At 31.1% G+C, this 23,916-nt stretch overlaps 1 protein-coding gene across 4 annotated transcripts in view; it reads right to left on the reverse strand.

Annotated features, from left to right (window-relative positions):
- LOC145334923 (uncharacterized) overlaps positions 1-23,693 on the reverse strand; it is a 38,763-nt gene extending 15,070 nt beyond the window's left edge. Inside the window, exons 1-27 of one of the 4 annotated variants that reach the window (XM_080180554.1) lie at positions 23,539-23,693; positions 18,141-18,244; positions 17,344-17,391; positions 16,070-16,135; positions 15,658-15,711; positions 15,050-15,117; positions 14,416-14,470; positions 13,626-13,695; positions 13,100-13,178; positions 12,175-12,269; positions 11,445-11,503; positions 10,976-11,027; positions 10,645-10,716; positions 10,243-10,292; positions 10,136-10,169; positions 9,852-9,893; positions 9,385-9,433; positions 8,738-8,807; positions 8,210-8,251; positions 7,763-7,852; positions 4,154-4,430; positions 3,925-4,079; positions 3,238-3,354; positions 2,597-2,980; positions 1,391-1,473; positions 864-969; positions 506-574 (exon numbers count right to left, since the gene is read on the reverse strand). In XM_080180554.1, the coding sequence (XP_080036680.1) occupies positions 506-574; positions 864-969; positions 1,391-1,473; positions 2,597-2,980; positions 3,238-3,354; positions 3,925-4,079; positions 4,154-4,430; positions 7,763-7,852; positions 8,210-8,251; positions 8,738-8,807; positions 9,385-9,433; positions 9,852-9,893; positions 10,136-10,169; positions 10,243-10,292; positions 10,645-10,716; positions 10,976-11,027; positions 11,445-11,503; positions 12,175-12,269; positions 13,100-13,178; positions 13,626-13,695; positions 14,416-14,470; positions 15,050-15,117; positions 15,658-15,711; positions 16,070-16,135; positions 17,344-17,391; positions 18,141-18,244; positions 23,539-23,548 (2,400 nt within the window). In that variant the 5' untranslated portion in view covers positions 23,549-23,693. Of the gene's footprint in view, positions 1-505; positions 575-863; positions 972-1,390; positions 1,474-2,533; positions 2,981-3,237; positions 3,355-3,924; positions 4,080-4,153; positions 4,431-7,762; positions 7,853-8,209; positions 8,252-8,737; positions 8,808-9,384; positions 9,434-9,851; positions 9,894-10,135; positions 10,170-10,242; positions 10,293-10,644; positions 10,717-10,975; positions 11,028-11,444; positions 11,504-12,174; positions 12,270-13,099; positions 13,179-13,625; positions 13,696-14,415; positions 14,471-15,049; positions 15,118-15,657; positions 15,712-16,069; positions 16,136-17,343; positions 17,392-18,140; positions 18,245-23,538 lie in introns of all 4 variants that reach the window. The other 3 variants (XM_080180553.1, XM_080180555.1, XM_080180556.1) reach the window with 3 other exon arrangements.
- Positions 23,694-23,916: the final 223 nt, after the last annotated feature.

The raw sequence follows: 23,916 nt of genomic DNA on the forward strand, positions 1-23,916 counted from the left end.
GGGTTCTTCCCCGTAATAAGTACTCACATCTCCCTTGATAGATAGATAGATGAATAGATAGATATGTTTTGATTAAAAGCAGAATATTCATCGCCTAGGGGCCCCGTAGTAAGTACTTACATCTCCCTTGATAGATAGATAGATAGATGTATAAATAGTGGATGGTTAAATAGAAAGATAGATAGATGAATAGATACACATATAGATGGATAGATTGATTGATATATATGGAAAGATAGAAATAGTGCACAGTTAAATAAATAGATAGATGGATAGATACACAAATGGTTAAATAAATGTATAGATGACAGATTTTAAGATGGATACATATATCTATAAGGAAGGTTAGGGGGATTAAAATACATACAGATATGTTAATAAATGAAGAGTAAAAAGATAATATATTTCAATGAAAAGGTAAATTAAAACTGACAGTCGGACCTAAGGACAATCACTTATTATAGATTAGTTGTGATAATTATAATAATACTTAATAAACTTATACCTGGAATGTAACTGTCTCCATTGGAGGAACTTCAGAATCCATGGAGGACAGCTTGGAGGACATCTTGGACTGGCACAAGTTTTTCATGGATTAGAAGCTTTCAAATCAATAGAATGTCCAACTGTGTTAGTTAATTTATAGTCCTCTTAAACGCATGCCTCTATCGAAAATACTTTTTTATAGTAATTCTTTTGAGGATTAGACATAAAATTATAAGCATGTGTATTTTTATCAAGTATTAAATAAAAAATACTTTCATATTAAGCATCCTATAACTAATTTTGTTTTGTTTAGACTTCAATATTAATATAACTGTCAATATAAATCATCAAAATCTTTATTGATCCATAAAAAAAACCTTATTAGCTGCACTCATCTTTGATTCTGTAGCAGCTGCCTGGCCGCCAGAGGCAGCTGTGGACGCTGCCAAGGGTGCTAGATTAGTTTCTACCATTGATGTAAGATCCTAGGGATTGTATTTATATATTATACATTGAAGTTTTACAGTTTTTTGAAGTCTTTATTTTGGAGAGTTTGTACAAAACTGGGTTAAAAAAATTAAAAAACCAACAAACAACTTATAGTGCCTAATAATAATGACGTCATACAATACAAATGACCAATGATAGGCCAGTATACATTTTGCCATTGGTCATTGTATTAAATGACGTCATTTTTTGATTTGCACTATATTATATAAGCTGCTTCAAAAAACAAACCAAAACTTAGACCAAGAAATAAAAATTCTCTATATAATCATTAGGGGATGTATATAAATTTATGGTCCATGTCCTTAATCCCTTAAGATCCCTAGTAAACTCCAATGAAAAAGAAAAATAATGTATATATTTATAAATATTTGTATGTGACATGTATAATGTAAATTCCTGAATTTGCGTTTCTGCAGCAGCAGTAGGTTGTTTTAGAGAATCTTCCAATAATTCAGATTTAAGGATATCACTCACAGACTTAGATAAAAATCAAATCTATAATACAAAGTAGAATGATGTCTGTCCGTCTGTCCCTCAAGATCTCGGTAACCACTGAACCGATCGGATTCTACTCTTCAGGGTATATACCTACTAGTCCTGTGGGGGTTTTAGGCTATATTCTTGGGGGGTGGGATACCCCCAACCCCCCTAAAAACAAAAAAATCCCCCCCATTTTTTTTTGCTGAAGATTTCTTTGGTTCTTTTACGAATTTCGCCAAAAATTTTTTTGATCACCTCTTGGGGCAAAGCCCCTAGAGGCTAGGGGCGAAGCCGCTAGTAAATATATATTGCAATAAATTACTTCCCAAAACATAACTATTTTTAATAAAAAAAATTTAGCTTTTAAAATTCAATAAATTTTTTTTTATTGTGATAAAAATTATTACTCAATAGAATTGTATTTTAATATCTTCTTTTTTTATATTTTCATGTTGACTTTATAGCTATATGGATGTTTTTATATCTTTGTTATAGAAATTCCTTTAATGAAATTAGGAATGTTGGAGTAAAAATAGTTTTTCTTCAAGTGCCATTTACTATTTAATGTTATTTATCTCTAGGAAGTTTTTGTTGTGTTTAAAATAATAACAATATGCCGACAAACTAATTACACAAGCATTATTTTTTCTAATTACTTTGCTAAAGTTGTATGTTCATATATTAAATTAAAAGCAAATATGTTTCAAGTTGTGTTAAAAATCTTAGTGTTGCTTTTCCTCAAAGTCCCCATCAAGCAATTACCTCCAACCCCCCCCCCCCCTTATTTTTTAATAAATTGAAATTATAAGGAGTAGTTTTTTCCTAATTCCTCTGCGGGGGGCTCTAATCCTATGGGATTTACACCTGCGGCGCCCTAACCTAATATAGCGAAACTAACCTGACCTAAAGTAATGAACACAAACAAAAATCTATCACCCCATTGTTCCCTCTTATTTTCAGTTTTTTTTTATCATATGGGGGGGGGGGGGGTTCTGAGATCTTCTAGAGACTTTAAGGAAAAACACCATCTAATTCTGATGAATAATGTTAACCATACCTTATTGCTTGTCTGTTTACTTATATCAGAACTTCTACCTTCATTATCTGAAACTATCTCTACCTTATCAGAAATGTTGTTAGTAGCTACATCTTTAGTGGGCTCACAAGAAACATCAACTTTTGTATCTTTGGCGGCATTTGAAGGGTCAGCCACAGGAGCCTTTTTGGCCTTCTTTGCAGCAGGTTTTGTGGCAGTTTTATCTTCAACAGCTGCTGTTTTAGCTGCAGCTTTATTAGCAGGTTCCATGGCAGTGGGATTATCAGCTTGTTTTTTCTCTTCTTCCTTTCTAGTGGCAGATTTACTTCTGTCCCTTTTAACAACTTTTTTAGTTCCTTTTTTTTTAGCATCAGCTGAATCTTTGGTGGCTGTTTTTTCTTCACCATCTGCTTTTGTTGTGTCAGCCTTTCCTTCAGTGGCTTTGTCAGCTGTTGGAGTTTTTGTATCCTTTAGTTGTTTTAATGGTTATGTATACAGTTAGCCAATATATCCTCATCAAATTTTATGGAAGTTTTTTGAATTATCATACAAAATCAAGAGAATGTTTTTGGGCTCAAAATGCTCAAATTTAAGAGAGGAAAAGGTACATTTTAATTAAAGGATAGCTTAACTATGTCTTTGGACAATTGAAAAAGCAGTCACCAAAAGTGAGGACAGAAAAAATGTAAAATAACATTTTTATCTTGTCTAACTGTATTCATAACCTTGTTAATAACAGAGCTAGCTTTCTCCTGGCATAGCTCTTCTGTCCATGTTACTGATTTGTCTTTATGTTTAGTTTGTGTGTCTGTTAGTTTGGTATCTTTTTTTGTACTCTTATCCTGAAATAGGTATTATCTACATGTTTATCTATAGGAATACAATCAAAAAACATTTTATCAAGTGTATTCATTTTGTATTAGAAGGTTATATAAATCAATCAACATTAAATTGTTTTTTTTGAAAGTTTTCTCTTAATACAATGTGATTCTAAATACTTATTTTGTTAAATTACTACATGCATTAATATTAATAAATGTTTCAAAATTAATATATCTAATATAATATGTGTATTATCTATGTTTATTATATAAAGACAGACAACTATGTAACAAATTAATGTAAAGAAAAAGTATTTCATCTGCAGAAAAACTAATTTGCTTCTAACATTCCTATAATTTTTTCAAGCAAAATTGGGTAAAATATTGGATTTTTAAAAAGTGCAAAATAGTTTTTCATAAGATGAAATACCAATCCCCAACTGTTTTGCTGAAACTAATGTAATCAATACTATATACATCTACATTAAAAACTATGTCTGTATATTAAAAGCAATTAAATGGCATTTTCTTAATATAAAATTTAAAAAAATTAATAATAAAAAATGCAAAAATGCCATCAAATTATGTTACCTGATCCTTGATATCACCAGCTGTTTCCATAGCAACTGTATCATCCTTTGCTGAGGTACTTTCTTTTGTATCCTCCTTCCTTGTTGCAGACTTACTTCTGTCCCTCTTAACAACCTTTTTATCATCCTTTGGTGCTTCTTTTTCAGTTGATTTTGCTGTACAAATAAAAATTACATAGGATAACAACAACAACAAAAATTTAAGAATATAAATAAAATTAAAAACCTACCCTTTGTAAGACTACTATCTCTTTTGGCTTTAGTTTTGTCCGCGGATTTTTCTTCAGCTGCCTTAGCTGATTCCTGTTTGTCGTCTTTGCTGGCGGATTCTTTCTTATCAAGACTGCTGTTCTTTTTGACGGGCTTTTTGTCATCCTTTTCTGCTGCTTCCTTAACTTCAGCTGTGATTGTTATTGTCTTCTTTGTCTCGCTCTTTTTAGGGTCTTCTTTGGGTTTATCTTGAGCAGGTGTTGCTTTTTCAGTGATGGAATCTTTCTTTGCTGTTTCCTTTAATGCAGAAGCAATTAAAAAAAAAACATTTACTGTATGGCAAATGTAAAGAATTATATTTTAAATTTGTTAAAGACACGCTTTTCCTCAACAGTTTAGCGGATTTAAAACCGACACGCAACAAGCGGCCAATGGATCCTATAAATAGACACATTTGCTGAATCAAAACTGGTTTTACCTAAATTGTATCTGTTCCTTCTTCGCGATTATAGAATTTCAAAGATTTTAACAATAAATGTGTGATGATTTGACTTTAAAATGGCCTTTGATGTAAAATATAGATGCTGTATATTACACTTAACACATGAAAGCAGTAGTTGTTTTAAAAACCTTTTTTTTAGATTAATTATAACTCATAAAATTGTCGACGGGGGTACCTTCTGACTTTAATTAATGCTTGTTTTTCTTCAAATTACCCTGAAATTCTAAACTTAGAAAGTAAAAACAGTAATAAAAAATCAACATATCATTTAACTAAAAATACTGGCACAGTTGATTTACAACATATACTTTTTTTTTAAATTGAAGCTTTTCTACAATTGGGGTCGGTTAGTCTGTCCGTCCGTCAGTAACAGTTAGCTTTTTAGGTGGGACAATTACCTTTTTCATTAACTTGGACATGTTAGAATTCGATTTCAAACTTTGCAAGGTTATTCCTGTACTAATTAGGTACGGTTTAGAAAGCGTATCAATTCTATAATCATTACCAGAATGTCCATACGCCCATTTTTAATATGTTGATTTTAACTTTTTTAACAACAAATTTTTATGTGTAAAAATTATCTAACTGATCTGATTTTTGGAATACTGATTCCTAGGACAACAAAGTTCAATGTTTAAAGCAAAGCATCTTTATAATCAAGTCCTAAAATGTAATTATGTCCTTAAACATTATCCTGTATTTAAACAGTTTTTTTAATTACAAACAATTAAACAAATTTACTTACACATTTGGTCCGACTTTTATAACTTTATATTCTGATTATTCACTTTTTAAACTGCTCAATGATAATGTCAGTTTGTCCTACGGTTTCATAGCTTCGCTTTTATAGATGTTGTCATCCTTGTTTATATAGAAACAATCAGCATTGACACTCTAATTTTGTATGTAAAAAAGACACGATAGTATAGAGTTATCAACCACATAAACAATAGATTGTTTATGTTTAGTTGATTATATCAAAGGACTGTTATTAATAAGTATACCTAGTCAAATTAGTTAACAACTTAATAGTTCATTATACATTAATGAATAACAAGGATGACAATTTCCATAAAAGTGAATCTATGAAAGGGTAGGACAAAAAAACATTAACAATTGTAGAGTGTCATAACTGAATAACCAAATATATATGTATAAGTCTAAAAAAATGTAAGTAAATTTGTTGCAAAATATAGGATACTGTTTAAGGACATTCCTACATTTTTGATATGCTTTGTTTATAACATTTTACCTTTTTGTAGTAGGAATATAAAAATGTTTCAAATCAACTTTTTATAAATAGACAACGATTGTAGAATTGCTATGCTTTCTAAATCGTACCTTACTACTACAGAAATAACCAACCATGCCAAGTAAAAAATCAATAGGACAATTATAAAATGCCTAAGTTAACGATAAGATCTATCCTTTATGGACTGACAGACGAACAATAAATATAGAAAACCTTTATTAGTTTGTTAACGTAAAAAAAATATAATATAGATCAACAAGGACCAAAATCTTTGACCTATTTAGATTATGATCACATTTTGAAAAAGGTTTTGCCATGTCTTAAATAAGATACAAAATTAAATAATAATTGTTTTCAATTGCTAAATAATCTTAAATACACAAGACAATAATTTGGTGTTTAATTAAGATATACTAGCTCAATATAAAAAATAGCGATTATGCCCCTGCATCTAGTTGGTCTGTTTTCTAAGGGGTAAGGCATAAAATCATTCAAAGACTTAAATCTAAAATTCAATAGCTTGAACCCATCCTGGGACATATGTGAAGCTTTAATGAAGTGTAGAATTTAATCAGCTATCGAAATCTTAAGCTACAGACATATCAGTACATATCAGAGGATCATTATAACATTTTTGCCAAATTTAATTCAATTTATATAAAATTTTAAAAGTTTAAAATTTAAGTATATTTTTTTAAAATAATGTTTTTAATGAAACATTTTGCGTCATATATTAACTTACTTACTTTTTAAAAGCAAAGCTTTTCTATAATTATTAAATGCGAAGCTTTTCTAGATAGATAGTTTGTTTCGTTAATTTAGGCATGTTAGAATTGTCCTATCGATTTCAAACTTTGCATGATCATTCCTGTAGTAGTTTGGTACGATTTAGAAAGCGTAGCAACTCTATAATCATTACCAGAATGTCCGTACGTTCATTTAAAACATGTTGATAACTTAACAACAAATTTAACAACAAATTTTTATGTGATCTAATTATCCGTTTGATCTGATTTTTGGTATATAGATTCCTGGGACAACAAAGTATAATATTATAAGCGAAGCAACTCTATAATCAAGTCCTAAAAATGTAAGTATGTCCATAAACATTATCCTGTATCAAGCAGTTTTTTTTTAACAAATTTACTTACAATTTTGCTTTGACTCTTGTACTTTTATATTCTAAACTTTTATATTTTAAGTATCTAAACAATTAGAATTAATATATAAAAAGTACTTTTGATATGACTTTTTATATCACTAATAATGCCTAAAATAACCATTGTTATAAATCCTAAATATGCATTGTTGAATTGTCTATAGAAATATTGTTTTAAAACCTCAACAAATATGACAAACTTATATTAACAAGTCATGAACATTAAGATTAAATGCTATTTTAAAGTCAAATCATCGCACATTTTTAGTTAAAATCTTTGAAATTCTATAATCCTGAAGAAGGAACAGATACAATTTAGGTAAAACCAGTTTTGATTTAGCAAATATGTCTATTTATAGGATCCATTGACCGCTTGTTGCGTGTTGGTTTTAAATCCGCTAAACTGTTGAGGAAAAGTGTGAAGAGGGACAGAAAAGCAAGTTTTTTTTTATGTACACTAAATAAAAAAAATTATCTATTAATACTTACTTTTAACCATGATAGGCTCAATGAATTAATATGTTTTACACAGTAAATAAGTGAAATTTGACTTTGGTAAAGCATAGAAATATAATTGCAAGCAATGTTGTTTTTATACAATAAATTGATATTTTTTACAACATGTATTTTTTGGCTTGCATATTGCAACATATACATATTATCAAGGACAAATTTTAGGCATTATAGCAAATAATTCAAAGCAACGTTACAAATACCTCTTTTGATAAGGCAGAATCTTTATTGGCTGATATTTCTTGTTTCTTTTCTTCAACTGGTTTTATGTCAGGCTCTAGTTTTGCTACAGCCTTAATTAGATATTTCATGAGGCATTTTTGCACTACATTCAACTAATGAATAACAATTAATCTGTTTTTATTTCCTTAGAATATTATAGAACTTTCCTGATAAAAACCAATATATCTAGTAGCAAAACAGCTGAGGTGGATTCTTAAAAAAAAATTGCCCCACTAATCGCTTTAAAAAATCGTGAAATATCCTCCCACTAAGCGATTAGTGAGGCAAACTTTTTTTAAGAATCCACCTCTGGTTACAAAACTAGCCTCTGTCCCTTGATTTTTGGCAATTTTTTTGTTAAGCACTTTTCAATATGAACTTCACAAATAAATATAAATAATTTCATTATGAAAACAATTTTTACTTACAGTTTTGTCACCTCCAATTTGAAGCAAATCTGACAGCAAATCCTGAAAGTAAATTTTAATTCTTTTTTTTTCTTTTAAAAAATTTTGTTTTAATAATACAAAGTCTCTAAATTATTAAACGTGTTATAAAATTAAACTAATATGTCTATTATTGACAGAAATATGTAAATGGCATTAAAAATATTAAAATCTGAAGATTAATAAATATTTAAAGACTAATCTAAAATATAAAGTGGAACGATGTCTGTCTGTCTGAAGCATAAGATCTCGGTAACTGCTGAACCGATTGGGTTCTACTCCTCAGAAAATATACCTACTGGTTCTGTGGTGGTTTTAAGCTATTTTCTTGGGGGGGGACACCCCCAAACCCTCCAAAAAACAATAAATCCCACCCAATAATTTTTTTCAATTACCTCTTGGGACAGAGCCCCTAGAGGCTTGGGGCGAAGCCGCTAGTAAACAGAAATGGGCAATTGTAGACAATTTAATTTTACAATCTTTAAAACTATGACAAAATGTTGAAATTACCCCGTCATCATCATCAAAATCATCACGTTCTGGGCTAAATTCCATGTGCTTCTTTCTCTGAGTTGTAAAACTTAACAAAATTTCAATCATATAAGTTTACTCTGAGGCAATAATCTTAAAATTCAATAAAATTTAAATTTGTAATAACCCTTATATTAAGCCTGAAACAAAAGTCCTAACTTTCCATGGTCTGCGAGTCAATGCACTTATCCCTACTCTCACTGTAAGTGTCATGTAGCATTTTATCACTTCTACTATGACGCGGATTGGGTCATGACTCGTACCCGATACCTATCCGATATACAGCAAGCAGGCACCCCATTATTTACGCTATGATGCGGGTTTATTCGTAGGCTAATATTCTATTTTATTTTTAGTTAATTTCCAAAATATATTAAATGTTTTGTAAATGTCAAACTGTATAAAAGTAAGAGAAGGAACAGTTATGATTTAAACATAATTTTGAATTTCAAGTTGACCCTTATAATAAATAAGTTCATTTGAAACATATTGATTTTTTATCATTTTTACCACAATAGTTTATTTTTAAAAGCACTGCCACTATAAAATTTAAAATATCGGTTTGTCGAGCTTTGCTTTTATTGATGCTTGTTTTGTCTTTTTTTAGGGCCCTAAGAAAACATTACTTTGCAAATTGTGGAGACATAGAATCTTCCTTAACTTCAAATTCAGTTACTAAAAACAATCATAAATGTATTTTAGGTTTAAAGTAGTGCAGCTGCTATGATGATTCTCTCCGTCCGTCCGTCCGTCAGTCCGTCAGTCAGTCCGTAACATTATGGTGAATGTGTTATTTCATTGACTGAAATTCAAGACAAACAGTTGTATTTTTTTGTGAATATTCCCTATACGAATGAGAATTCAGTATATAATATACTTTGTCCGTCGGTTTGTCAGTTGGCTACAAAAATATAAATATTAAAACATAAAAAACTTATTTTTCGCAATTTTTTCCTAGATTTTCTTTTTTTTAAATTATGCTAACCGAACATATGCACTTTTTTCCGTATTTGTATTCGATATTTTTTCTCTCTAAATGTTGTCATCCTTGTTCTCACAAAATTTAGGCTATAGTATGAAATTTCAAACTTACTTTTTTTGGTTTCTTCTAAAGCTTTAGATACAGGCTTATCTTCTGAAAAAATATTCAAGAATTAATAAAATTTTGTTTTAAAAAATAATATTAATGCCTCTATTGCAGATTTGATTTAATCTAAATTAAAAAATTAAAAAATAGAATAATTCTTATGATTAAAATATATTTTTTTTTGAGATAATAATATATTTAAAAAGTAATAGAGGAAGTAAATGATAAAAAAGTAATCATTTTTAATGAAAAAGAAATGTCAAAATACATAGAAAAAAGTATCATTATACCTGTTTTAGCTGATGTATCAAGAGATGAAAATGGCTACAAATAGAAATCATATTAATTTTGGAAAAAAATCTTAAAATAACTTAAGAAAACAATATTTTCATTTTACCTTTTGATTAACATCATTGAGTCTTTGAATCAGAGGCGATTCTTCAGAATCTAGAAAAAAATAAAATAATAATTAAAAATCAGCAACAATGAGAATAAAGGTTGTAAAAAAAGGTTATGGGTTCGATTACTTGCAAAACTATTGTCATAACTGAAGACTCGTTAACTTATTCCTTCTTCTGCTATTATGAACACTAGGTGAAATTATTTCACACAGAGAACAAAAATTATTACATCGAACAGTTTTACTGGCAGACAAAGATCGCACAATCAAGATAGCTGGTTGCCTGTATTGCTATAATGAACCCTTAAGCGTCAAGCTGGGGCAAAATGACCATTCATGGTCTTTTAACATCAAATCTTTAAAGATAAGTTTAAAAATCGATGTAAATATAAAAATTACCAAGGGAAGGTTGAGCTTGAATCTTCATATCAATTTCTTGTTTGAAACCTTGCAAATCTTCCAATGGTATACCTAAACAGTAAACACAGTTAATTTTTAAAAAAGTTGAAATGCATGGTTTTCAGTGATCGACAAAGCACTTTGAGGTTAATTGTCTTACATTGAGGTTCCATTCTCTTGCGTGAATTAAAATATTCATTTTTACCCTTTACAGTTCCTAAAAGAGGGTTGATTTTCTTATTATTGAGTAGATGTTACTAAAAATCATCTCATCCATTCAAATGAGTCAACACAACAACATCTAAGATTTTCAACCAAGAATGAATCTTACCCAAAGAAACGACGTCACCAAGCATACTGTTTCTTGACCCTGGACGCGAATCCTAAATTTAACAAAATATGCATTACTTTTTATATTTTATTTTGCTTTAAATATTGGATCTAAAGTTCTTATATAAAATTTGAAATAAAAATATTAAACACTACTGGATAAGCCCCACCCAAAATGCTTCTAGAGGAATTCGGGGAAGGAAGGAGTTTAATTTTAGTTTTAAAAAGGTACTTTTCTTGTGGCGATTTCTCTTGGAGGATGTAGGTACCATCTACTGATATAGTTTTAAACCTTCCCTAAGCCTATAAGAAGTTTAACTGTGAATGATAATCTTACAGGTTCAACAGATCTTTCGCTACACACACACACACACAGACATCCTGTTACTTACATAGAAATATTGTATTATAGATAAACGTTATCAACCCAGGAATAAAGAATTACATATAAAAATGATTAATATACTCACTGGCAAGCTCATATCACTCATTGGTGTTATACATCTTTCTTCTACATTATCATGATCAACTAAATAGATAGATGAACAGATAGACAGATTAAATGATTGGTGGATTTATAGATAGATAATATAATTGTTTTGGTCAACCAAATGGATTTTTAAAGATTGATGGACGGATAGATAAGGTGATTGATACATTAATAATAAGTTAATAGGTTGTTATTCGATGTAATTTAAAATAGTGTAAATAATAGATAAATAGAAAAAAGATCCGTTTACATTATGTATAAATAGTTATTTATCGCATCGTTTTCCGCGGAAAGTAAAATAAAAAGTTATTAGATTGATTTTAATATTCCTAAAAAACTATCTAAAATACCAAACGATATATGATTTTTTATTATGGCTGAAAACCTTCTTCAATACATCGGATATTAATCTGTTTCGAAGCGATACTGGAAAGTATATTACAAACATTGGGTATAGTCCCTTAATTTCGTGGAAACACCTATTAAGGGGCGATTCTTTGCATTTTCAAAATGACTTTTGATATGTTATTTTAGGTTAGGATAGGTTATATTGGGTTTAGTGATTGCCCCGCAGGATTAGGCAATTGGCCCCACAGGATTAGAGCCTCCCACAGGCTAGAAATAGGAGAAAATCTACTGTGAAAAAAGGGACTATATCCTAAACATTTATATTAAAATTTTGGTGTTTCGTTTACTATATTTGTTTTTACCTTGGATGTCTTCAATGTTGAACTGGCTAGAGCGATAATCAACCTTCGGCATTCCAGTAAGGGGTGGCATTAGGAAGGGGGAGGGTTCTCTAGACCTAGATAGATTAATAGATAAACAGATAAAAACCTTCGGCATTCCAGTTAGGGGTGGCAATAGGAAGGGAGAGGGTTCTCTAGACCTAGATAGATTAATAGATAAACAGATAGAAACCTTCAACATTCCAGTTAGGGGTGGCAATAGGAAGGGAGAGGGTTCTCTAGACCTAGATAGATTAATAGATAAACAGATAAAAACCTTCGGCATTCCAGTTAGGGGTGGCAATAGGAAGGGAGAGAGTTCTCTAGACCTAGATAGATTAATAGATAAACAGATAAAAACCTTCGGCATTCCAGTTAGGGGTGGCAATAGGAAGGGAGAGGGTTCTCTAGACCTAGATAGATTAATAGATAAACAGATAAAAACCTTCGGCATTCCAGTTAGGGGTGGCAATAGGAAGGGAGAGAGTTCTCTAGACCTAGATAGATTAATAGATAAACAGATAGAAACCTTCTGCATTCCAGTTAGGGGTGGCAATAGGAAGGGAGAGGGTTCTCTAGACCTAGATAGATAGATTAATAGAAAAGAGATAGATTGATAAATAGATAGATGGATAAATAGTTAGATTGATAAAGAGATAGATTAATAGAGAGAGATAGATAGATATGATGAATCATCCAACAATATAGCTTAAAACTACCGCAGGCCCAATATTTATATTCCCTGAATCGGTTCAGCGGTTACCGAGATCTTTAGCTTCAGACAGACTGACGGATAAACAGGCCAACATCGTTCATGTATTATAAATATACCTAGATGTATTTTCCATATATGTATTGTATATGCATATCTATATCAAACAAATAGATCCATCTATTTTATGTTTACCTAGCTCTGGAAGCTCTGTTGGAGCGAATCTCCTCCATAATTTGATGAGTTGGTGTTGTTGAGCGCACTTCCTCGATATCTTAACAAGTTTTTAAGAAAAAGTTTTCAAAGATTTTTAAATATTTCTTTTTAAATAAATGTTGTAAAACACCTTTATTATTGCAATAAAAAGTTGGTGATTGTGATTTTTAAATAATTTGTTTTATTTTTAATATTACAATAATCTTTTATTTGTTTTTTGTGTATAAGTTATTATAATTATCTTTTCTGGTTGTTCTCATGCATTTATAAAATCTTAATTTGCATATTTTTCTTTGATTTTCCTTGAAATAGAAAGTCATTTTTTAATTAGGGATCTTTTAAGGGAAAAGACAATGGACGATAAATTGACATACATCCCTAATGATATCATTCTATAATTATTAGAAAGTATTAGCTAAGTAATGAGATATCTTGCTTAAAAAACTTTCCATTGTCCCTCCATGATAATCATGATAAATTTAAAAGGAAAGGACTTTAATTTTACCTAAAAGTCTCATATCGCTCTGCTCAAATTTGTATTGGGCAATTTCATGTTGAATTTTTACTTCCAGATCCTAGGGAAAATAAGTTTTTTAAAAAAGTAAATAGATGAATTTAATAAACTCGTCGTCGGGGAGGTGATAAATTTAAATCCTTGCCCGACACCGGGTCATAACTAAAAATGGTTCCTAGTGCTACTTTGTCAGGTGCGTAACATAAATAGTAAGAGTTTGGGAAATGACTTGGCCCATAAACAGAAACAACTCATTATAATGCACAGTTAGGACAAAGGTCGTGCAATCAAGGGTTGGTTGTTTGTTGTATGTTACTTAACCTAATATCCTTGGGTGATTAAGTATCGTATCGTATTAAACGCTGATCGTGCTTTAGATTCTCTAGCTAGAAGATCACTTAAAATCGAGGAAAATCCCGCCCTTACGAGGTAAAATGAATAAAACTGTAGCAACAAAAAAATATTTATGTGCAGTCACTGACGCTAAAACATCAAAACCGATACAAATGAAAATTAGCCGGTGGTACTTTACTCAAACCTATTTTATGACCACTGACCCCCCCCCCTTTCCCCTCTTGTTTGTAATAATAAATAAACATGTTTCATACCCCTGGGGGTGAGGGAACTCTAACCCTGCAATCAAGATCATTCACCTATGGGTTAATATCCTAGCAGAGATTTTTAACCCTTACTTAACCTAACCTATCTTTCATTTACGATCAATACGTCTTGAATCTCAAAAAAGTTTGATTCCGTTGCTTAGTTTTCAGAGAAAAATTACCTTAATTTCAGAATAAGTTGTTCCTTGTTTGTTTCTAACATCCTTTAGCTTCACTCTGTGATAAAAAAGTTTTTTTAGTATCTTTAATTTTTAAACGTTTTTTAACTTTTTTTGTCGTATACAATTTACGCATTTTATACCTTAAATTAAACATTTTCCTACATTAAATCTTTGATTACCTCGCCGCTTGTTGGAGCCAGAAGAAAATACATGATTTAGTAAATTGGATATATTTTTTATAAGGATTTTATGAACAGGATCAGGAACAGGAATAAATAATCATATTTTCACTTTAATGAATCTTCAGCATAACATTTTTCCTTTTAATTTACATTCAAAATTGACAAGAAAACTTTTAAAAAAGATTTAAAGAAAGTATTAAATCTTTCCGGGGATTTAAAGGGATAGGACAATTGCCAATAAATTGATGTAAAATAATACCTTCTGTAGATTATAATTAGTAGTTGAAACGTTCAGACACTTAATTAATTAAACCAAAAAATTAAACTTCAATAAAAGTCCCCAAAGTTTTTAGGCCAACAAGTAAGAAAACGTTAATTAAGAACTTTGGGGACTAGTGTGATAAACAGCCCAATGACCCCTCCCTCCCAGAAATCTTGCCCATATTACTTACCCAAGAAAGAAACAATTTTCTTTGGTCTCTTCATAATCATCTTCGTCCATTGGCATCTCTTTCAACATCTAAATAACAATTTTAGAAAAATAGAACGATTCCTTCAATTATGTTAAGTTTTTAATACGACGGTCCAACATGGAAAATCTAATATTCTTGACTGTTATATTAGATTCTCTGGATCTATGAGCATATACCTTAATAAGTCACTTATTTTTATATACCCAAACAAATCACTTCAAAATCCCAACAATTGCAGACAACAAGCACTTTCTTTGCAGGATTTTTATCTGGAAGTCCCAACACTGCATGGTAAGTAGTGGCTTCTGTTGTGTTGGGCCAAGGCATTCCTCCTATTCTAACTATTTTATCGCACATCTGACATAGTAGCATTTAGACCCATCGAACCACGAGAAAAACTAGTGGAATCTATTCTTGATGCAAAATTAATGGTGTCAAACGCTTTGTAAAGTTCAAAGTAACATCAAATAGACACGGAAATCTTACCCTTGTGAAACAAACGCTTTGTTAAATTAAAAGTAACATTAAATAGACATATTATCATTATATTCAATATCATTTAATATACATATGTAGAGAAATCATACCCGTTGTACTTCATTGAACTCTCCAAGAATAACTTCTTCCTCCATGAAAAGTGACTAAATAGATAGATAAATAAATTGATTTGTGAAACTTAATGATTATTTTAAGATAGATGGGTAATATTACTAAACACCCTAAAAAGTTTTTATCTCCTGTAGGGAATTATGATACTTTAAGACCCTACCTATGCAGAGTCCTCCTAACATCTACTTAACCTAACCTAACCTAACCTAATGTAAGTTAAGACAGTATTTAATGCCCCCCCCCCCCAAATAAAAGATGGTAATGGTTTATCTTAAGTTGTAGTGAATTTATCAATTTGATTAATAATCCTATTATATAAAGTAGTATTTACAAGATGCAAGGATTGTATATTGATATTGATTGAATTGAAATATATTATTAAAATGATACCTTAGAGTACTTTAACTTTTCTCTGATTTCAAAAAGTTTGAAGGCACTTCTAGAAACACGTTCCACCTTAATTTTAAAATACATAAAGACTTGTGATGTAAGTTGCTGAGCGTTTAGAATTCTATTTTTAATAGTAACAGGATGTCTTTCTGTATGTTCAACAATTTTGTGGGAGGTTTTGTACAGGTTTCCAGCTTCTTGGTGGGGGAGGAAGAGATATATGGCTACAAGAACCCTCTACTCTACCCAAGAAAAAACTTTATTCTTTTAAAAATAGAGGGGAAAGCTCTTGTACTATAAACATTGGTACGATAAAAACGTATATGCTGATTTAAATCAATTTCTTGATAACTTTTGAACAAGAATGACAGCATTCATATTTCTTTTGGAGTATGACCAAAAGACTGGCGGACCTATTAAGTTTGAATGTATTATAGTAGGGATTAAGTCACATAAAAGACACACAGAAAACTGTCCCGAATTTGTATTAATTTTGAGGAACAAGACTCCAGTTACGTCATATTTTTCTTTCCCGAAAAAGGGAAGGGGGAAAGAAAAAAAAGGGAAGGGGGGAAGAAAAAAGAGATGGGAGAAAAGGGGGTTTTCCCCATCTCTTTTGAAGAGATTTTCTTCTCCCCTTCCCTTTTTCGGGAAAGAAAAATATGACGTCACTGGAGTCTTGTTCCTCAAAATTAATACAAATTCGGGACAGTTTTCTGTGTGTCCACATAAAACAATCAGCAGTCTATCTTAAATATCAGCAAAGAAAATTACGGACGTACTGACGAACGAAAGTGAATCATAAAGTAGCTTCGTTACAACAAAAATTTAATTCAAGATTTTAGATAATGTTTTATTTATTAGATTGCAACATTGACATTTTTATTTGCAACTCTTTTTATAAGAAATGCAAGTTTTTCAAGCTTTTGTTGCTATGGGGGATACACAGAGATGCGTAGCTTTATATATCGTTATATTGAAGTAACATGAGGTTTGTCTGTCTGTGTAGCTAAAGATTTAGCTAATGGGTGGACCAATATGGCTCTCCTTTACAGTGAAGCTTTATATAGATCAAGGGAAGGTTTATAACTATTTTGAAGGAGGGAAATTCTTTACAATACATCCTTTTTTAGGACATAAGTTGAAAGTCTCCTACGAATATCAAAATTGTCATTTCAAATTTATTTTATTCAAAATTTATCCCGTTGATATAAAAGCTACATATATAAAAAAAACTTTAAATTTAAAATTACTTATTATTATTTATGTTTTACCTTTGGCATGGTCCATGTTTTCTTCAATGTTGAAATATCTCCTTTTACCTAAAATATGAAAATTATGAGGATGTTGTTCCTAGGATGATTAGGCATAATTAACAAGACTCTCTATGATCAATATTCAAAGTTTAAGCATATTTTCATTTTTGATTGGTTTACATAGATCTGTTCCTTAAATATTAAAAACGATGACACCTTTTTGTTCATGTTTGTTTGTCTGTCTGTATGCTTTGTCAAGCTTCTTGTTTATAGATGTTATCATTCTTAATGTTAGATAATTTAGATCTTTATCAAACAAGAATGAAAACATCCATACGTAGCACAAAGAAACTATGGATTAAAATACGAAAAAAGAAATTTGTAGAGCAGATGTTAAGTGGTCATAAATAATTAATAAATTTATTAAAGAAGTCTCATAATCTTTTATATTTGTTTGATATTTCTTTTTTTTTGTAGAAATCTTTTCACAAACATTTCTGCCGTCTATATTCACATTTCGCCATAACGTTACGGACAGACATAGTGAATTATATAGTAGTTTCGCTAAAAAAAATATTTTTTCATTAAATTCAAATTAAGTAACAGATTTATTATTAGAGAAAAAAGTAAAATAAAAAGAAGTTGCAGTATTAATAAATATACAATGGACGTCCAAGCTTTTTATTTGAAAAGGTTTGAATGAGGAAGGTAATCCGATGTATTTTTTAAAATTTTGAGGAGATAGAAATAAGGGCGGTAAACACTTCTTTACTTACCCCCCCCCCCCTCTTTAGACGTCTATGGAATGTACTCACCGTTTCTGTGAGTTTAAGCTCTAGAGCATTCAGCCTTCTGAGAGAATCCTCAAAAGTAACAAAGTCTTGTCTGCTGGACAGCCGAGATGAACGTCCTCCCAAGTCTAAATAAAACATATTTAGAGTTGCTACGCTACCAAATTCATATTACTATCCTATAACATTAAGTAGAATTTTTTTGTCTGTAGCTAAAGATTTAAGTACTGAACTGGTTGAGTTTCCTATTTTAGGGTTGTAAGTTGTTAACTTGTTATATCGATTTATGCTATTTTCTCTCCTTTCCTTATTATATGAAACACAGAGCTCTTTTAGCAGAGCTTGATCTTTAAATCGTTTTTATGCCGCGCTGAATCGGGGCGATTCAGAGGTAAACCGTAGGCGCGCTGGTGGTAAGCCACAGCGCACCTGATTTTTAAAAGATTTTCGGTGCGGTGTTGTTAAATCGCTTGCGCACTCACTAAAATATCGATCCGCGCCAGTACAACTTTATTACTTAAGCAGTGTCAGTAAGGTATTTTATATAAAATACCGTGTCAGTATAGTATTTTATATAAAACATTAATATATAATTTATTTTAAAAATAACTATAAAAATGTTTTCACGATAGTTTTGCAATAAAATATTAAAGTAATTAAAAAAAAATATTTATTTATTAAATAAATCACCCCGATTTAAACCGCCAATGCCACTCGGTGAGTGGCATTGGCGCGCCGGGCCCGCGCCACTGCCCGATTCAAATCACCCATGCAAATTCGATTTAAAGATTGATATTAATAATTTGATGGTGCGCCAAATGAATCGCCCCGGTTTAAATCACCTATAAACGATTTAAAGATCGAGCTCAGGGGGCGCAGCTGCTAGAAATATTATACAAGAAGGACGTCCCTCCAAAGTTTAAATGTTCTCTACATTATTTAACAATATGATAAGTTATAGAATAACAAGGATGACAACATCCATAAAAGCGAAGCACTGAAACGGTAGGTCAAACGGACATTAACACTTGAATAGTCTCAGAACTGAATAATCATAATATAAATTCATAAAGGTCAAAGCAAAATTGTGAGTAAATTTGTTAAAAAACTGCTTGATTCAGGATAATGTTTATGGACATACTTACATTTTTGGACTTGATTATAGAGTTGCTTCGCTTATAATATTGTTCTTTGTTGTCCCAGGAATCAATATATCAAAAATCAGATCAAACGGATAATTAAAACACTTAAAAATTTTTGTTAAAAAAGTAGAAAAATCAACATGTTTAAAATGGACGTACGGACATTCTGGTAATGATTATAGAGTTGCTACGCTTTCTTAATCGTACCCAACTACTACAGGAATCATCATGCAAAGTTTGAAATCTATAGGACAATTCTAACATGCCTAAATTAACGAATAAAAGCTATCTATCTCGGACGGACGGACGTACGGACGGACGGACGGACGGACGGACGGACGGACGGACGGACCGACCCTAATTATAGAAAAGCTTCGCTTTTAAAAATAGAGTCTCAAAAAAGATCAAAGAAAATTGTACTTCCACCCCAAAAATTTATTTTGGCAATATATATCTTAAATAACAGCCGAGTAAATTACATCTTCCCTTTAGAATTGACAGCAGACAGACAAACAGAGCGACGTACTGACAGACATGTCCAGTTACAAATAAACTTTGCTACTATAAAACATTTAAAAATGACCTCTACAACAATCAGTAAATACTTTCAAATGTGTTTCAAATAAACTCAAAATAAATAAGTTGAAAAGAATGTTCAAAAGTAAAAACAATATCATATTCGTTTAAATTGGGCCTACATAATTTCAATAAATCTAAATGATTAAATAATATTTTGTTATAATTTTCAATTGAAAAAGGGGTTTTCTTTGTATTTATAATAGTGATAATTTCGTTATTTATTGCGGTGAGGGGAGAAAGTCGCTCAAGAAAAAATTCTGACGTAATAAAAATGAGGGATGAGGAGAGAAGGAGTGAAAAAGAAAACCCTTAAAAAGATATAGATAATCCTCATTTTTAAGCCGTCACATGCTGATTTTCTAGCGACTTTCTCTCCTCACTTTAATGCAAATAGATACTGACATTCGAACAACAGCAGCATGTAGATAATTGGTCAGCCATGACCACTTTTATTCAATATAATATATTCGAAATTTGGCAGAAAACTTGCGAAAATCAGCAAATTAATATGTAAATTACATATAAGTAATCAATTTTTGTTAAAAAGAAGATACATTGTATTTCTGTCAGTTGTGAAAATGACAACGTTGTTTTTGTATGGGTCATAATAAGCAAAAAGGAAATTTAAAAATATTTTAGTTTCCCCACCCTACCCTACCCAAATTAAAATATTTTGTCTGACGCAACTTTATCAAGGACAATATATTTAGCATTCCCCTTCTTTTATCGTTTGTTTCTCTTTTAACTGATTGAAATATGATGGATTAGAACTAGCTCTGAGCCATACAGAAAAATCATGTTTCGTTTCATATTATAGCTAAATTTTCACCATAATATGGGACAAAAAATAGAGTTCTTATTGAGTATAATTCTTTCGGAAACTACCATCCTTGTTTATTTGAAAAGTAGAATTTAATTACTAAAATGTAGTAGTCTAGATAAATCAGGAATAAAGAAATTGGTAGATATATAGAAGAAATATTATAATTGGTTAAAATCATTCTTTAACAGAGTTGCTTCTATTCATTTAGATTAGCGCATTTTTAGATGCCAAGTCATTCCTCTACTCTTAAATAAATGCAACGCTCCTACATAACAACAATAGATAGTATTTCTTATGTCTCTAGTACGACGTGGTCCAGACATGAACCCGACACAGCTGGCTTACACGTTATAAGCTACTGCTTAAAACGTGAATAGGGAATACACCATCCCGAAAGAAATAACTCCTATAAAACAATTAACTCTTCTCCTCAAAAAAGGGTGTTTTACTCTAAATTTATAAAAAGTGTGCCCCCTTTTTATGTATCCCAGAAAAAGATTGCATCAACATATAAAATTTAGAATTTCCGCCTTACTGAAATACTTACTAAAATACCTCTATTGCAAATATGTTTCATTGTAGTAGAGTAAGTAGCTACTCTATATTTTACTTTGTCAGTCAGTCTAATATGATTTTTATCTTTTACTTTTGCCGCAACGATTCTAGATTTTGATTTTGAGTTCTAACACTGCGAGGCTATATCATTAAAGGCCTCTTTTAACAGATACTTTAGCTCACCTAATCTTAAATTAGCATAAATATAAGTAAGGTCTAATAAGAAGTCCAAAGATAACAAAGTACAATTTTAAAAGCATCTCTATAATTAAGTCTCAAAAGTTTTTTATGCTCTACGACATTAATGTAAATTTGTCCTACCGTCAGATTTTAAAGCTTCGCTTGAATACATATTTCTTCATCCTTGTTTCTTAAAACCCAATTCGCTACACATATTTATATTTAGAAATTTTCTTAAAACTTAAAATATAACAAAGAGAGAAATATTAGAAAATATTTTTTTCTTGTTAAAATTGCATGTTTTTCAGAAATGCTTTTAAAGTTCGTTTGTAGAATATTAATTACTAAAATTGAAAAATGATAAGAATAACATAATTCATTTGAGGCAAAGTGCAAAATGAAAAAAAGAACAAAATAGCATGATATTGGGTTAACCTATTACATAAAGTAGAAAGATTTTTGGCTTTAGCTTAAAATGACGATAACTACTCAACCGATTGAGTTCTCAAATATAGTGAATCTTTACATAGGTCCTGGGATGGTTTTAGGCTATCTTGTAGCCCATACTTCCACTTCCTTGTAATAAGAGTGACCAGCCACTAGTATAATTTTTAGTATCATTGAATATTTAAAAAAAATATAAGAAAATAATCTCTAAAAGTAGCTTATAATATCACATTTCCAATATAAAATTACTGACGGAAAGACAGACAGGCGGATAAAGCTATTTGCAAGGTTGCTGCTCATTAAAGGAATAATTAAAGCAGACGGAAAGACAACAACAAGAGAAACAAAGTTTAATTTTTCTTTGTAATAAATACATATTTGCATTTTAGATAGTTTGATATTTGCAAAGCGTTTGACGGCTAACTACTAGAAATTCCTAATTAAAAGTTCGATGACTTTTCAGTAATGAGTATCAGAAAATTAATCGAGCATGGTAATATCTTTTAAGATATATATTGTAGCGCATCAATAACAATTTAAAGTAAGGTTAGATTAGTTTTCATTGGGTGCTGGGTAGCCCATCTAGGGTCGGGGCACTGAAGGGCCTGTATATCGAAGGAATTTGGAAGGGCAGAAAATAGCCTAAAACCATACCTATACGGACTTTTTATAAAAACAAAATTGAATAAAACCATCCTAAAACCTACAAGTAGCTTCACTGTAAAGGAGAACCATATCGGTTCAGCGATTAGCAAGATCCTTTGTTACAGACAAAAAAAGTTTACTTCTTTATATATTACCCACTAGCGGCTTCGCCCCTAGCCACTAGGGGCTTTGCCCCAAGAGGTGATAAAAAAATTTATATTTATTGTTTTTAGTGAGAGAATGTTGCTATTCTTTCATTCAAAATAAATGCTGAAATAAAAGATAATAAAGGGCAGCCTGCGGCAGCCTGTAGCAGAGCAAAATAAAAAATAAGGAGGGGGGGGTTTGTTTTTGGGGGGGTTAGGGGTGTCCCACCCCCCAAGAAAATAGCTTAAAACCACCACAGGACCAATAGGTATATACCCTCAAGAGTAGAATCCGATCGGTTCAGTGGTTACCGAGATCTTAAGCTTCAGACGGACAGACAGTCGGACAGACGGACAGACAGACGGACAGACATCGTTCTACTTTGTATTATAGATAGACACAGTGTTTCGCCCTTTTAGGGCTCATCAGTATGGCTCAATTCATCAGAGTTAATTTTGCACGTGGCGGGGCTTGAACCGGGAACCCTTAGATTACCAGGCCAACACCCTACCCATTGCGCCGGAAGATACATAGTAGCGCATCAATAACAATTTCAAGTAAGGTTAGATTAGGTTTTAATGGGTACTGGGTAGCCCATCTAGGGTCGGGGCACTGAATGTACAGAACCCGCATTTTTCAGTTGATTAAAAAAATACCGGGGATTGGTTATTTTTTTAATCATTAAATTTTTCATTTCAGTATCAGCTTTCAACTGTATATAATGAAGGAAATATAAACAAAAATAAAAACGCATGCATTTTTCAAAAGATTATTGTTAACTCTTATACAAGTCGACTAAAAGACTTAAAAGTGGCCATAACTGACATATAACGATATTCTATTAACATTATGCCTAAATACTTTTGTTGAAACAATATAACTACACAAATTTTAAATATCCAACCTGCCGCCATAGTTGTAAGTTGTCTGTCTGCAGCTTGATATCACTATCTACAAAGCAAGTTTGTTGCTTTCAACCACCTTTACTTATAATATATGTACTAGTAAAGTACATATATTAGTCACAGTCACTAGATATAACCCTCTTTTGACAATAGTTTTTCTGCAAATATGAATGTTGTTCACATTAATAAAAGCGCCACTACTCTTTATATAATCTAGCTTATGTCTGTACGTCATTTTGATGAATGGTTAGCCCTAAAAGAACAGTGTAGTTGTTTCTTAATCACTGGCAAAACAAACACAATTCTGTAATTTTATAACCCTTTAATAAATACAATCAATACACTTCCTAAGTATATAATAAAAACGTGTCAATATT

This window comes from Acartia tonsa, chromosome 13 (assembly GCF_053477335.1).
Source record: "Acartia tonsa isolate MP-2025a chromosome 13, ASM5347733v1, whole genome shotgun sequence".
NCBI classification, from domain to species: Eukaryota; Metazoa; Arthropoda; class Copepoda; order Calanoida; family Acartiidae; genus Acartia; species Acartia tonsa.